We start from the raw sequence: 14,994 nt of genomic DNA on the forward strand, positions 1-14,994 counted from the left end.
ATACTGACGGTAAAAGCCAGAAGGATGCTTGGCTGCATAGGGAGGAGAATGGTCCTCAGATAAAGGTAGGTGATATTGCCTCTGTCTAGGTCCCTGGTGAGACCTCACTTGGAATACTGTGCACAATTCTGTAAACTGCATCTTTAAAAGGATATAAACGGGATGGAGTTGGACCAGAGGGTAACTATTAAAATGGTCAGTGATCATTTTAAATTGAGGTAGATGTATTTCCTCAAAGAACTGCTCAATGGCCACTTCAGAAATCTCTTTTGCAGAGTATAACGGTTATGAAAGCCTGAGAGATTTCCTGTGTAGACACAAAGTCTGTCTTGCTTTTCTTCAAGTTTTAATATGTAGTGCCTAGGATTTTGACTATTTACTAACCTTGCCATTACTTCAGTCACCTTATTACTATAGTGGAAAATTTGACTTTTAAATCTCTGCATAGATTTGAATGCTCTTTGGTATAAAAGTTGATTTAGACTCTTTTCTGATGGGATCCATCTGTTCCTTAAGCTCAGAAGTCATAAATTTAACATGCTGTAATTTCAAACTTTATAACTGTTTAAATCTTAAAATGTCTTTATTCTTATATTTAGCTATATGTGCTGTATAAACTGTGATTTCCCCTCTCAGAACTGCTTTGCTAGTATTCCAAAGCAGATCAGGTGAAATATCTGAAACAATTAAGTTTCAGATTTTCTTGCCATTTGATTTTAATGTGATTACAAAAATTGCTGTCATAAACAGTTTAGGGTTCATACACTATTTGAAAGTACTTGAGCTTGTGTGACCTTTTTCTTAAAAGAAATTGATGTGGATGTATGGTCTAAGAGTCATTCTTCCCAATTCAATGTTAATAACTTTGAAAAGAGAGGAGACAGAGAAAAAAATGTCACCAGTACGGGAATAGCTGTTATGAGGTTTTGAATAAAAGAAGAAATCCAATTCATCTGGATGTAAAACATGCTAAATATCATTTAGTTGTAATTCTTTTATAAGAAAATGTATCCTTTCAGCAGATGCAGCAGGCCTACTCAGACACGGGTCTTTGGCATCTTTATTATTATTATCTGTAATAAAATTTAAATCCCCACCCACCAATAATATATGATCTAGGAATTGACTCAATTCTGTGATTAAACATGAGTAAAAAGAATGGCTATAAATAATAGGGGCATATACATTACAAAATACATATTTCTGATTATATAAATTGCTACTAACAAAGACAAAACGGCCTTCACTAACTCAAACTTTTTTCCAGTCACAAAGGGAAGATCTTTATGAAGCAATCAATAACTCTACACTTGCTAAAACAAGAAGAGAAAAACAAACTGATCAACCTAACCCTTTTTAACTTTATGTTCTTGATCTGTAAAATGGGTTTCTTGAAGAACACTATAGGAGCCTTTACTTTGCTGAACATAGAAAAAAGTTTTTTGCATTTAATAGGAGAATGTATACAATCCATGTTTAGGGGAAAAAAACCCATTAAAATTGTAATAACATGTAGTTTACTGATTTACAATATTTTCCAAGGACAAGCAGGATGGCAGTTTTTACACATGGGTAACATTATCCGATGGATCCTGGCACAGAAAAAACTATGTCAAAGTTTCTAGAACTTTGACTGAGCCTCACTGGACATGCTCATGGCATGCTATTGTGCCACATGTCCACTCAGGATTCCTTTAGTCTCTCTTTTTCTGCAGCGCCCATAGGTTGCAGTACAAGCCTCTTCTCGACCAGTCAGCCTCACCTCAGTGGTGGGAAAAGTAATGGAGTCACTGTTGAAAGAGATGCCAAGACTGGTGCCAGTGCCCGTCCCATCACCGATACCTGGAGGGGCATCGGGGAGGCAGCTTTCCCAAGACATTGAGGTTTATCAGGGTCCAGACTCCAACAGCCAGTTGTCCCAGTTCATGACTCTTTTGGTCTCTGTCTGAGGACAGAGGACCAAAAGAGCCCTCCCCTGCAGACTGCTTTCAGTCAGGTTCTCAATATTCCTGGAGATACCACTACAACTCTGCAGAGGAGATGTCCTTTGGTCTCCCTTGAGAACCCTCTCCTTCACCGGACAGAAGGAAGTCCCTTCCTGAGCACCTCTCCTACACAGGCTTTATAAGAGAAATGGTTGAGTCATTCCATTTAAATTGCAGATAGAGTTAGAGTCCAGGAAATGGATGCTGGAAATCCTCCAGCATCTGGCACTCCTAAAAAAATTGTGGTAGGCCCAGTTCATAAGATCCTTCAGGAAGTACTGATGAAAATATTTCAGTGGCTTCCATAAATAAAGCAGACACAGTTTGTCTCATCCAAAAGGCTCCCAGATTTAACAAGCATCAGCTGCCACACCAATCTGTGGTCATCAAATCCGCTCTCAAAAAGGCCAAGAGGTCTAGAACCCACTCCTTGGTGCCCCCAGGGAGGGTCTCTAGGCCATAGATTGTACTGGGAGAAAGATTTTTCAGGGTGCTATGCTAAATTCCTGCACAGAAGCCTGCCAGCTCTTCATGAGCCAGTACAGGTGGAACATCCTGAAGCAGGAGCAAGGCATAGTGAAGCAGCTTCCTCAAAAACAACAAGACACCCTGGTGAACAAAGAGTTGAAGTGCGTAAAACATGGGATCCATTCATTCTATGATGTTTTTGAAGTGGCATCAAGAGTCTCTGCTGTGACTATAGGGGTGTGCAGACTCACTTCCTTGCAGGTCCCAGATCTTTTTTTTGTTTTTGTTTTCTTTTTGCAATTTCAGATACCGTATTTTTCGCTCCATAAGACGCACTTTTTTTCCCCCAAAAGTGGGGGGAAAATGTATGTGCGTCTTATGGCCAACTTAATTTACTACAACCCCCCACCCTCCTGACCCCCCAAGACCTGCCAAAAGTCTCTGGTGGTCCAGCGAGGGTCCAGGAGCGGACCGGGAGCGATCTCCTGGACTTGGGCAGTCGGCTGCCAGTAATCAAAATGGCGCCGACGGCCCTTTGCCCTTACTATGTCACTGGGGCCGCGGTAGCCCCTGTGACATAGTAAGCACTATTTTTATTACTGGCAGCCGACGGCCCAAGTCCAGGAGATCGCTCCCGGACTGCTCCTGGACCCCCGCTAGACCACCAGGAACTTTTGGCAGGTCTTGGGAGGGGGGGGGCAGGAGGGGGGGGTTGTAGTTAATTAATTTGGCAGGTCTTGGGGGGTCAGGAGGGTGGGGGGTTGTTAATTAATTTAAAGGGTTGGGATGGGTTTTTTTTGGGGGGGGGTTCCCAGAGAAAGATAAAAGTTTTCTGATCTGGGGAGTGGACCGAAATGGCCCTCCCCAGACCCGAAAACAAAATGGGGAGAAAAAAAATGTTATGCACTCCCCTAATTTGCTCCATAAGAAGCACAGATGCCCGGGGACAGAGCCGGTTTAGCACAAATTTTTTTTTTTTTAATTTTCCCCATCTGAATCCTAGGTGCGTCTTATGGAGCGAAAAATACGGTATATTACAATCATATATTAAAAGAAAAGAGATCATACATAACATTTCTCTTAAGGCAATCACACATAACAATTCTCATTAACATAGATCTCTATAATCAGGAAAAATTGAGACCAAGATGTATGTACAGGTAAATTAAAGAGCTCTACTACTTCATTTATCCAATATAAAGGAATAAACTGTCTCATAAGATATCCCCCTACTTACATTAGTATCTCACTTCAGCCCTTCCCATCTAAGAAACCCCTCAATTGATCTAGTTCAGAAAATATGTATTTTTCTTCTTGGAATTTTAATAAACATTTGCAAGGGTACCTTATTACCATACTGGCCCCTTAATTTACCACCTCAGTTCTCATGAGTAAGAACTTTCTCCTTCGCTCTTGTGTAGAGCGTACAATGTCAGGATATATCCAAACACTTTGCCCATGGTACTGAGCTTTACGATTCCTAAAGAAAAATTTTAAAACAAGATTTCTGTCCTGCCCAAATGCAAACGATACAAGTAATGTACCCCTTGTTTTAATTTCCATCTGCCAAGACATCTCAATCATTTCGGATACATTCAATGACTGTTGTTCCTGTACTTCCTCTGCACCCCTTGGTATCATCGGCTTCTTTGAGACAAAAAACGCCTTGGTGACTACTGGGATTATTTCCTTAGGAATCTAAGCATTCCATCATATATTCTTTAAGCATCTCAACCGGAGACATTTTTTTTTACCAAAGGAAAATTTACAATCCGAAGGTTTAAGTAGCAAATAGAATTCTCTATATTCTCAAACTTTCTCTCTGCAATAGCTTCTGATCTAGTTAAGTTACTTTAAATATTTTCCATTGTTTTTACTTTTTCTTCCAATTCACCATTTTTTCTTGTTGTGAATTCATCATTTTTTCAGCATTTAAACCTTTCTTATTCATTTCAGAAATGCATTTGTTAATGTCGAAATAGCAGATTCTATGGAAACCAAAGCTTTCCATAATTAGTCTAGCTTCACAACTGGGGGCTTTTGCAAGAAAAAAAAACTGTTGTAGGATGTAGAATTACCGGGTCTTGAAGTATAGTGCTATCCACGATGTTCCATGCCAGTTCTGCCATTGGGGACCTAGGTGTGGAGGTAACCCCTCCAAATGGGGCTCCTCCACCTCCTTCTCTCGCCAGCTCCCCGCTTTCTCTGTCAGGTTCAGGGATCAACAGCTCTCTCCTCCTCGACAACAGAGCTCGTGATGTTTCCTCCATTTCCAGCCCTGCCTGACCACACAGTGGAGTCGGCATCTCAGGGGCCCTCGGGCTAAGCGAGATCTCTTCGGCCTTGAAGAGAGAACAGAGCTCATGGCTCTCTCCCCCTACGGCTCTTGCGTCCAGTGTTTTCGGGATAAGTTCGAAGAAGCTCTCGATTTTTTATTGTTGGATTCCTTCCTCCTTAGTAGCAATATTGTTCTTAAGCTTTGCTTTACGCTTTGTATGCGGCATGATAAGGATAATCCAAAAAATCCAAGGTAATATTTCAAAGAAATCTCAAGACGCCAAAGAGAGCTCCTTCCATACATCTTATGAGCAGATCTTTTTATTTTATTTATTTATTTAGATTTATATTCCGCTTTTTGCCCTTTTTTCAGCACTTCAAAGTGGATTACATTCAGGTACTGTAGGTATTTAGAAGAAGGTATGTAGAACTGCAAGAAAGATCTGCTGACATGCCATGCACTAGAGAAAATCTCTTTAGATATAGAATTGAGGATGTGGTGGCATAGATCCAAGATCATTGTGCAGTGTTTCAGCAGCTCTCCATGGCTACTCCAGATCCAACCTCTTCTTCCAAAAGGTACCCAAGGTCAAGCCATTACCCTCAGTCCAATTGCAACAGGCCCCCCTCGCACCTAAGCCCCAGACGGAATTCCAATCAACACCCTGGAACAGGATATTTACTGGACCATTGAAAGCATAGCCAGGATCCCAGTACCTATTCCAGAAGATCTTCTGGTCAGCGGAAAACTGCAGTTTTATTTAAACCATTGACCCAGTTAATCTCAGAACTGTGGGTCCTCAGCAACATCAAAAGAGTGTACAAATTGAGCATATTGGCCCCAGACTCATTTTGGGGTCAGTTGCCTCATCAGAAAGTTTGTCAAACAGAGCTCTCCCTTTTGATGGCCAAAACTGTTAAGGCTGTTTCACCAAGCCAAAGGGCAGAGATTTTACTTGAAGTATTTCCTGATTCCAAAGAAAACAGGAAGACTTTGTCCCATCCTTTGTCTAAAGGCCTTGGGCAAATTCATCAATAGAGAAAAGTTTAAGATTATTTCCCTAGTCACCTTAATCCTCTTTCTTCAAAAAGAGGACTGGCTCTGCTCTCTTGATCTAAAGGATGCTTTCACTCACATCAAGATTTTTCCCGGTCACAGGAAATATCTCTGATTTGTAGTAGAAAATGGCCACCTCCAGCATTGCATTCTGCCATTTAGGCTAGCATTTGCTCCACATGTCTAGCCATGATGGAGGTGCATATACACACACTGGGAACGCTCATATTTTCTTATCTGGATGATTGGCTGGTTAAGAGCACGTCTCGGGCCAGAACTGAAGAATCAATGTGCATGACCATCCGTGTGTTGGAGTTACTAGAGTTCATCGGCAACTCCAAGTCTCATCTCAGCCCATCACCTCAATTGGAGTTTATTGGAGCTCTTCTAGACACAACTCAGGTGAAAGCCTTCCTTCCGCCACACAGGGCCACCACTTTGGCCGTAGTGGAGGAGATCCAGACAGCGTGGCACATTTGAGGCTTTGGGCCTCAAGGCATCAACAGTACATTTAACTCTCAAGGCATGTCTATACATAAGAAGCGCCCAATGAACTTTGAGTCTCAGTAGCTACAGGCCATGCAGGATCTTCGGGACTGCATCTGGATCACTCAGCCATTCAGGGATTCATTGTCCTCATGACAGATGCATCGAACCTGGATTGGGGAGCTCATGTAAATGGACCCTGTATCCAGGGTCCATCCAGGAAAAGCTGCATAAGATAAAATTCCTGGAGCTTCAGATGATTTGGTACTCTTTGTGGACTTTCAGACATCGGCTGTCCAAGAAAGTTATTCTTGTCAAAACAGACAATCAAATGGCAGTGAATTACATCAACAAGCAGGGGAGGTGTGGGCTCATATCTTCTCTGTCAGGAGGCAGTCCATCTCTCAAGGGATAGTTCTCAGAGAACGTGATAGCGGACAAACTGATTTGGTCCTTACAACCTCATTAGTGGTCTCTGAATCAAGATGTAGCCCACCATATCTTCCACCGTCTGAGGACTCCAGTGGTAGGGGCTGGTGCAAGGGTCTGTAGCACCCTAGGTAGGCCAAGGTAACCCAGAACCAGCACCAAAACCCGCTCTAAGTTGAATGCGCCCCCTCTTACAGTGAGATATATAGAGTCATATTCTTCTTATAGTTCTCTCTATCTCTGAAAAGTTGCTTACAGTAACCATGGAAGCTGCCCTGCCCACCTACGGTACCCTAGGCCTAGGTCACCTAAAACCACCTGCCGGCCCTGCCAGTGGTGTATCTTTGTGTTTTCTTGGAACAGACACCTTTGCCCTGCATTGGAACAGACACCTTTGCCCTGCATTGGGGCAGAGACCTTCTATATGCGAGCGGTGAAGGTCTTGTTGAAGCTCAAAAAGATGAGGGAGCCATGATTCTCATAGCCTCCTTTTGGCCAAGACACAACTGATTCCTACTCCTATGGGAGATGTCCATCCAGGAACCAGTCAGGCTGGGGATTTCCCCAGACCTCATCTCTCAGGATCAAGACAGGTTTAACCATCCCAACTTCCAAGTCACTATCACTCACTACTTGGATGTTGATAGGTTGATTCTGCAACTCCTTGTCCTCTCAGAGGATGTGTCTTATGTTCTTTGGCTTCAAGGAAACTTCCATTATAAAGTCTTATGGACTGATGTAGAGGAGGTTTGCTGGCAACACCTCTCTGGATAGCCTTTAGTTGTACGTTTCATGGTTCATAGTCAGCAGGGGAAAAACTGGTAAAACAGACAAATGCAGGTTCTGAAAAACAGAACTAGAAATAATTACATAGCTTGCTGCTGGAGGTCAGGTGCTGATGTCAGAAGGCCTGAATACAGAAAGAAAAATAAGGTGGCCCGGCTCATCCTCTGGAAATTGTATAAACTTTATAACATCGCTTTGCTAGGAAAGCACTGGGATCCTGATCCTGAGAGAAAAATAGACATTTCAGTAAAGGAAAATAACATGAGGTGCCAATAGCAAGTGCATACTCTATGGATCATACGGAGAGATCAAACATCCTTAAGTACCATAAGCTGGAATCGGAGACCAAGAAAATGTGGCAGAAAAAAACAGAACTGGTCCAGATGTATTGGGTGCCACTGGCCTGATTAAGAAGAATTTTCTGGCACAGCTGGAGATGTTGCCTCTGTATATAACATCTTATGAACTTCAGAAGGAGGCTCTCTTTGGCACAATTCAAGTATTATGAAGGGCCAATGAATTTGAGAGTTTGAGATCTTATGCCACATATCCTGTTCTTACTAGTTTGTTACTTTGTTTTTTTCCCCTTGCTTAAGTTATCCAAGTTTATTTCCTCCTTGTTTCATTGTAAGACAATTATTTGTTACTGTCTGTTTTATGGTTGAAATGTAAACCGTAGTGATAAGTAACTCTGTTATTTGAACTTCGGTATAGAAACGTTATAAATAAATAAATAAATGTGGGGTCTGCTGTGTCTCTTTCTTACTGATGGATACCCTGTGAATAAACAGTTTATTACAAAAAAAATGTGGGGTCTGCTTCAAGCCTCCAATCAGAACTTCTGCTCTGTCCTGGGACCTCAGTATGATTTTGTCCCAGCGAATGAAAGCTCCCTTTGAGCCACTGCACTCCTGTGATTTGAAGTACCTGACCTGGAAGATCGTATTTTTTGTGGTAGTCACTTTGGCGCACAGGGTCAGTGAGCTTCAGGCTCTAGTAACCTATCTACCCTATACCAAATGTTTCCATGCTAGGGTGATTTTGCAAACCCATCATAATGTATTGCCTAAAATGGTGTCTGAATTCCATTTTAATCAGTCAGTTGTCCTTCCAACATTTTTTTCCCAGGCCACCTGTCTACCGAGGTGAACAAGCACTGCACAGTTTGGCCTGCAAAAGAGCATTGGCCTTCTACCTAAAGTGGACTGATCCATTTGGTCCCGAACTTAGACACGCAGCCCCTTAACTTTATAGAGAATTCTCAAAAGATGGATTGGTCTAGTACACATATTCCACCGTTCAAATTGCCTGTCATTCCACATAGATTTATAAACATTTCCACTCATCCTAAGACAATAGTGACAGAAAACTTAAAACAAAACAGCATGCTCCAAGAAACAGGATCTTTAGCTCCTATACACCATTTTTCTTCACATGAAGACACTCCCTCTGGAGTTAGAATTCACCATTGATTGTGTTAAGATTCTTCTCAAGGCTAAGACAGTTTCTGTCTGTTTGTACAAAACAAAAACAAATAAAAAGAAATGGCAATAATAGATAAAATATTATAACCTCAAAAATAGAGAAAATGTTATAATGTCAAATATCTTGAGCTAAATATATCTAGACATCTTAATATAAAGAAAGGACAATTAAAAGTAACAAAAATGCAGATAATCAGTTGTACCAAATTAAAATTTCAATGTTAAGAATCCAAAATAATATATGCCAATAACTTAGCAGGTGACACTCCACTGCAACTCTCTGTAAGGCACAACCAGATGGCATCCTTTGCTATCTGTGGTAACAAAGGTAGAATTCTTTCAAAGTTAATCTTTAGTAGTTATACCTGAACTCTGGGGTGAAGAAATGAGAGAATTAAACAATAAAGTCAGTACACTTAACTACTTTCCTTGAGTAACAATATCATTAAAGTTATCTATTTGTTCTTTCAATTGAAGAAGGTGTTTTATCTTCAACACTACTCTCAACTTTGCTGGAAATAATAGAGCAAATTTAATGCCTTTGCAGTGTAATTTGGAGCAAATGGAGCTCAATGCCTTGCGATTCTCTGAAACGTTAATATAGTGGTCATTAAATAATAAAGTTTGTAACTTTTTTTCTTGTATGCCATCCATATTTTCATTTTGTCCACAGAATTCAGAATCCTGGCAATGAGAGACCATGGATGAACAGAGTCCTTGTAAATCCACATCCTATGTGGACGTTCCATGGTTATAGGCTCTGTTTCCAACAAAAGGCCCAAATTGTCTGGTAGCCAGACTTGCACAAGCTGTATTAATTCAGGGTCTTTTACCAATTCAGGAAGACCTATTCAGATATTGTTTCTCTCCCTTGGTTTTCCTGGTCTTCTATTCTTTCCATAAGAATAATATTCTCCTTTCACAAAGGCTCATTTTGCACCCCAACATTTTCCATCAAAATTTCTTGTGTAGTCACTAATTGGTCTAAATCCGTTATTTGGGTCACATGGCATTCAAAACCATCTCTGATTTCTTCAAGCAATGGCTGTAGCTTACTTAACCTGTTTTCCAGCACAGCAGAAAGATTTTTAGAGCTTTCTTTAATTAGTTTTTTGTTGATACCAAACAGTATCAGTTTCCAATGCCATCATGGATTCCATGCCGCTACTTTTTTTTCCCTTGTTGTCATATTTTATTGCACAAAGTCAAACTACCATTTTCAGATGTGATCATAGGTCATCCTGCTACTTTTCAAATGCCAAAATGGAAAGATATGTCTCAGCCCCAAGAAACACTAAGTTTAACTTCTGTGAAGCTGTCCTGAAGCATTACTTTTCAGCCCTCCTGCATTGATGGAAGTCCCACTTATTGGCTTGTAAGAGAACTTCTGCCTTCTATCGGAAGTGAATTAAGGCCTAGAGAAAGTCTGGTCAGCTTTTTCTTTTGATCCCAGCAGGCTGAGCCTCTCCCTGACATAAGACAGCTCTTTCTAGTTCATTAGCAGATTGCATATCCCTATTAATATTGAGACTCATATTGTCAGGACCATGGAGGACATGGCTGGCAATCTTAAGTCTTCCTCTTTGGAGGGAATCAGCAGGGCAGTGGCATTCACCAGTTACTGTTGTCTAAATGCTGCTTTTGATTGGGATGCTAGATTTGAACTGTCCATTGACTGAGACATGTTTGAGAGTGCATACATTTTCAGATTTTCTTTCTTATTCAAAACCATACAAAAACATTATAAAAGATAAAGTTTGTCTCCACAAAAATAGATTTTTTCATTAGTGATTGATATGTTGTGTTTGTCCTTTTTGTTTTGAGACAACCCTTAGTAAGGGAATTGCATCTATGTGTTTCATTCTCTGTTTGTCATCAGAGATGACAAAATTGCTTACCTGTCATGACTGTTCTGATAATAGCAGAATAACAAGTTACACATTCCACTTGCTTTCTCTTAGGGAGTTGATCTCTACATCTTTCCTCTCAGTTGCTTGCCTTAAAGATACAGGACCAGTGGTACATAGGAAACTACTGTACATGCCCAAAATTCTTCCCTAAAAAGTTTAAGAATGCTTGTGCTGATGACTGTACTCACGTAACCCATCTGTGTAGCTAGCTCTGCTGAGATCAGTGAACACTCATTTCAAGTGGGCAGTTTAATTTTCCCCAACAGTGCAGCTTTTAAGTTGCAAATAGAACATTTCAGATGCCATACAATAAAAATATTTTGCATTTCACATGCATAATGCCAAGATTTATATTATCACTAGACAGCTTCCAACTAATGCTAATCAGGAGTGAAAGATATTTATTGCCTGGAACAGACTGCAGCATACTAATATATTTGTTGCAGGCTAATGTAAGAAGGATAATATTGTAACCTTTTGCAGATTTTACCTGTGTTATAGCATTACATTTAAAAAGTGTAGAATTGAACAAGTGTAGTTAGACAAGGAAGATGTTTTGATAGACTAAAACTGTTGATTTTCCAACTTTGATCATTGATAAAAGACATTGGCATTAGAAGAGACAATTTTTAAGGTCCTGTACTCTGAACTTGTAATTTTGTAATTTCAGATTGTAGATACATTAGGAATACAGTGAGAAAAGACTTTGCGATGTAGTAGTGCAATATATGTTGTATTTGGAAACCTAAGTTGAGTGAGCTAGGTGTTAAATCACATTCTTCCTTCATTTCATGTTGACTTTATTTCTTCATTCCAAACTGAGGGGAACCTATTGTACATTCCTGATGCAAAAGGATTTATTTCATGTAGTGGAATAATTGCATTTCCCTTTCTTGGAGGCATCACTTGTGATAATATTTGAGCATTTGCAATATTTACTGGTAGATTTAACAAATAGCATGCCCTCACTGTAGGGACTTTTATGTTCTGTTTTAGTATTGAAAATATTGTTGTGGTTTGTAAATAGATAGTTGCTAGGCTTAAAACTTCATGAAGTTGAAGAGTCCATTTTACAAAATTGATCTCCACCAAGATACTTTTGCAGTTCTATTTATATTACCTAGCATAGGTAACTAACCACATTACTATTTTATATCCTGACTTTGATAAGTAATTTTATGATGGTACTTCCTACACTTCTTGCTGCACTAACTGCTTTTCTGCAGCTCCAGGGTCATTGTTGATTCTTGGGCAAAGTACAGAACACACCTAATTCTGAAGTGATTATGGAGCACTATTGCATGCTTTTCTCTAACATCCTTTCTTTTCTTTCTTTCTTTTATTGCAATCTGTGTAACTTATTTTTTTATTTGTCAGACATTACAGTGATGGGAAACAGAGGAAATTTGACGACCACAGGAGTAGAGATCACAAGTCCAATCTGGAAGAAAGCATAAAAGACAGTAGGTCTCATAGAGACCCCCGCTCCCATTCAGACGACCGACTGAACTCAGACCACCGTTTCAGCTTGGAGTACAGCATTCAGAAATCTAGAGATTATAGATACCATTCAGACTGGCAGTTGGACCACAGAGCTTCCGGCAGTGGCCCCAGGTCACCTCTGGAGCAGAGGTCTCCTTATGACTCCAGATCTCCTTTAGGACACAGATCTCCATTTGAATGCTCATCTGATCACAAAAGTACACCAGAGCATATATGGAACAGCCGTAAAACATAACAAAGACTGATGTTCCATCTGGACATTTCTGTAGCCATATTCACTAAACTAACACAGTAATTGCCTTACAGGACTTGAAAGATAAGGACTGGATCTGCTATCAGCAGTATTGTTGCTTCTTTCCAGGATGGAAGGTCTGTTGTTCCAACAAAGAGAAAATTATTTTTGTATTTAAGGTTTATGCTGCACTGTGCTGCAAATATTGTGGCATTTTTTTTAATAAAAAGAAATGGAAGATGTTTACTATTACAGAGACCTCAACACTGCCCCATTCAGACTAGATCTTATATTGAACTTTTCATGCCAGAATGGTCTTTAAGCTGAACTTGGTTTGTATAGTGTTTGTAAAGAAACTTTACACACTGGCCTGTGATCATGTTTCAGAAAGGACTGAAGAGGTTTTTATCCTTTGAAGAGAGCTCTCAAGGACCTTGTTCACTTTCCAAAGCTACTTGTTTACATTGTACACAGCGACCACCTTGCCGCTTCTCATCACAAGCTTGAATATTTAAATCCTGTACCTACAACTGTAAGATAGCCAGGAATGTCCCTGTTCAATCAATTGTAATGCCTTTTTACAAATAAACTGCTGTAAATTGTTGTAAATTAATTAAATGAGCTTTCTTCCTTTCTCAGGCTTCTGTTTTTTCACAGTTCCTTTCCCCCTTGAACTCAGGCTTTCTTGTCACTAATATGAGCACTCAAACCCATGTATTACTCTTTATTTTAATTCAGTTATCTTGGTGAAATCATTGTTCAGAATGTACAAATGGGGAAAGGGAACACTTTTATCTATTAGTGTGGTCCTTTACTGCTCTGTTGTTTTATGGGATATTTGATTAGATATTAATATCTTTTTTTTAAATAAGTGTCAGTATTGTGATTTTTCTAATGATGAAATGCTGAAAAAATGTGTAACCTTGAAATGCAAGCTGTTGGAAACCAGTTTTCAGATGCTTTGGTTTAAAAGAAAAGGAAGTTCTGTGTGAACAGTGTTCATTATCCAAATCAGTCAAAATTTTGTGTAAATCCATTTGTTTTCCCTTTATTCAATGTGGGCAATAATGTCTGATGTGCTATGCAGCCAGTTACATTTCAGATGAATTGATTGACTTAATAAATTGTTACAATGCACACTGATTGTATATAGATTCCTTCTATATATAAGAAATTAAATTTAACAGAAAAAAAAGAATATATGGGTTCCTTTAATTTTCTGCTACCTATTAGTGAAAAAGAAATGATGTAGGCCTTTTAAATATTTGTGCCAGTCACTCTTCTAAGAATATGTATCTTTTTTTAGTAACTTCTATAATTTTTCCTACCATTACTTAAATAGTTGATACTTTAAAGAAATGTGCTCATTAACAACCCACCATTAAGGGAACTCCCCAATGTGAGGTGCTGTGCGGTAGCTGCATCTAAGACAACCACTTTGTGATTCTCTCAATGAGTAGCTTCCGTGTTTTATTCTTCAAATGCTTTATTAATTTTCTTTTTCCTGAGGTGTAGCAGATGGACTCAGGACCAATGGGTATGGTGTGCTCCTGATAGCAATTGAAGACAGATCAGATTTCAATCTGATGTCAGCCCTAATACATATATTCCTGCAGGACGCACTGCTCTTCAGTATTTTCCGTCTCCATAGCAGTTCGGGACTCTATACACACTTGCACAGCATTAGAGTATTCTAACCAAAGAAATCCAAAACAAAGAAGAAAACTTACTTCTACAGTCGAGCCCCGCTCTCCTGCGGTGATACCTACGGGTCCCTCCCCCAGTCGAGATTCCTGAGGTGATTTTCGCGATCCCTCAGAGGTAAGCCTCAGTCCGGCAGCCGGGTCCCGGTGTAGACTTAGCCCCCGGCAACGGGTGCAGCTGAGAGGCAGCGGGTGCAACTTCAAGCGCGGCGGTGAAGATACGTTTCCCTCTCCACCGGCAGCCAGAGACCGCCCGGGACGAGACCAGGAAACACCGAGACAAGGTAAGGTAGAAAACTTCCTAAAAGTCTCCGGTGTCCAAGGCTCGAATAGCCGCACAGATCGCCAGCCGGCGTCAGTGCTACCGGGTTGATCAGCCCTATCCGGGCTAGACCCCGGTCCAACACGATGGTCCTCCCACGTGGAGACCCTCCGAGGTGGTAGCCATATTGCTCGCGTGGTCACCGTCGCCATTTTCACTTGATCGCTGCCCTGTCCGCCGATTCGATCTGTGCGCACAAAATCACGTGTGCGCTCAGCGGCACGCACATAAGTGCCGTGCACACAGCGACGCACACAAAGGCGCCAGGTGCACAGCCACACGCTTCACTGTGCCGGGCGCATAAGTAAACCCCGTGCGCACAGCAACCTACACGCACAACTTCGGCGCACCC

General features: G+C 40.6%; 1 protein-coding gene across 2 annotated transcripts in view; it reads left to right on the plus strand.

The window, feature by feature from the left end:
• The window catches only part of CHD1 (chromodomain helicase DNA binding protein 1), a 330,081-nt gene extending 316,327 nt beyond the window's left edge, over positions 1-13,754 (plus strand). For both annotated transcript variants that reach the window (XM_029572713.1, XM_029572721.1), the window contains exon 37: positions 12,260-13,754. In XM_029572713.1, the coding sequence (XP_029428573.1) occupies positions 12,260-12,620 (361 nt within the window). In that variant the 3' untranslated portion in view covers positions 12,621-13,754. The remainder of the gene's footprint in view (positions 1-12,259) is intronic.
• The last annotated feature ends 1,240 nt before the right edge of the window (positions 13,755-14,994 follow it).

The sequence above is a fragment of the Rhinatrema bivittatum genome, chromosome 1, assembly GCF_901001135.1.
Source record: "Rhinatrema bivittatum chromosome 1, aRhiBiv1.1, whole genome shotgun sequence".
Classification (NCBI taxonomy): Eukaryota; Metazoa; Chordata; class Amphibia; order Gymnophiona; family Rhinatrematidae; genus Rhinatrema; species Rhinatrema bivittatum.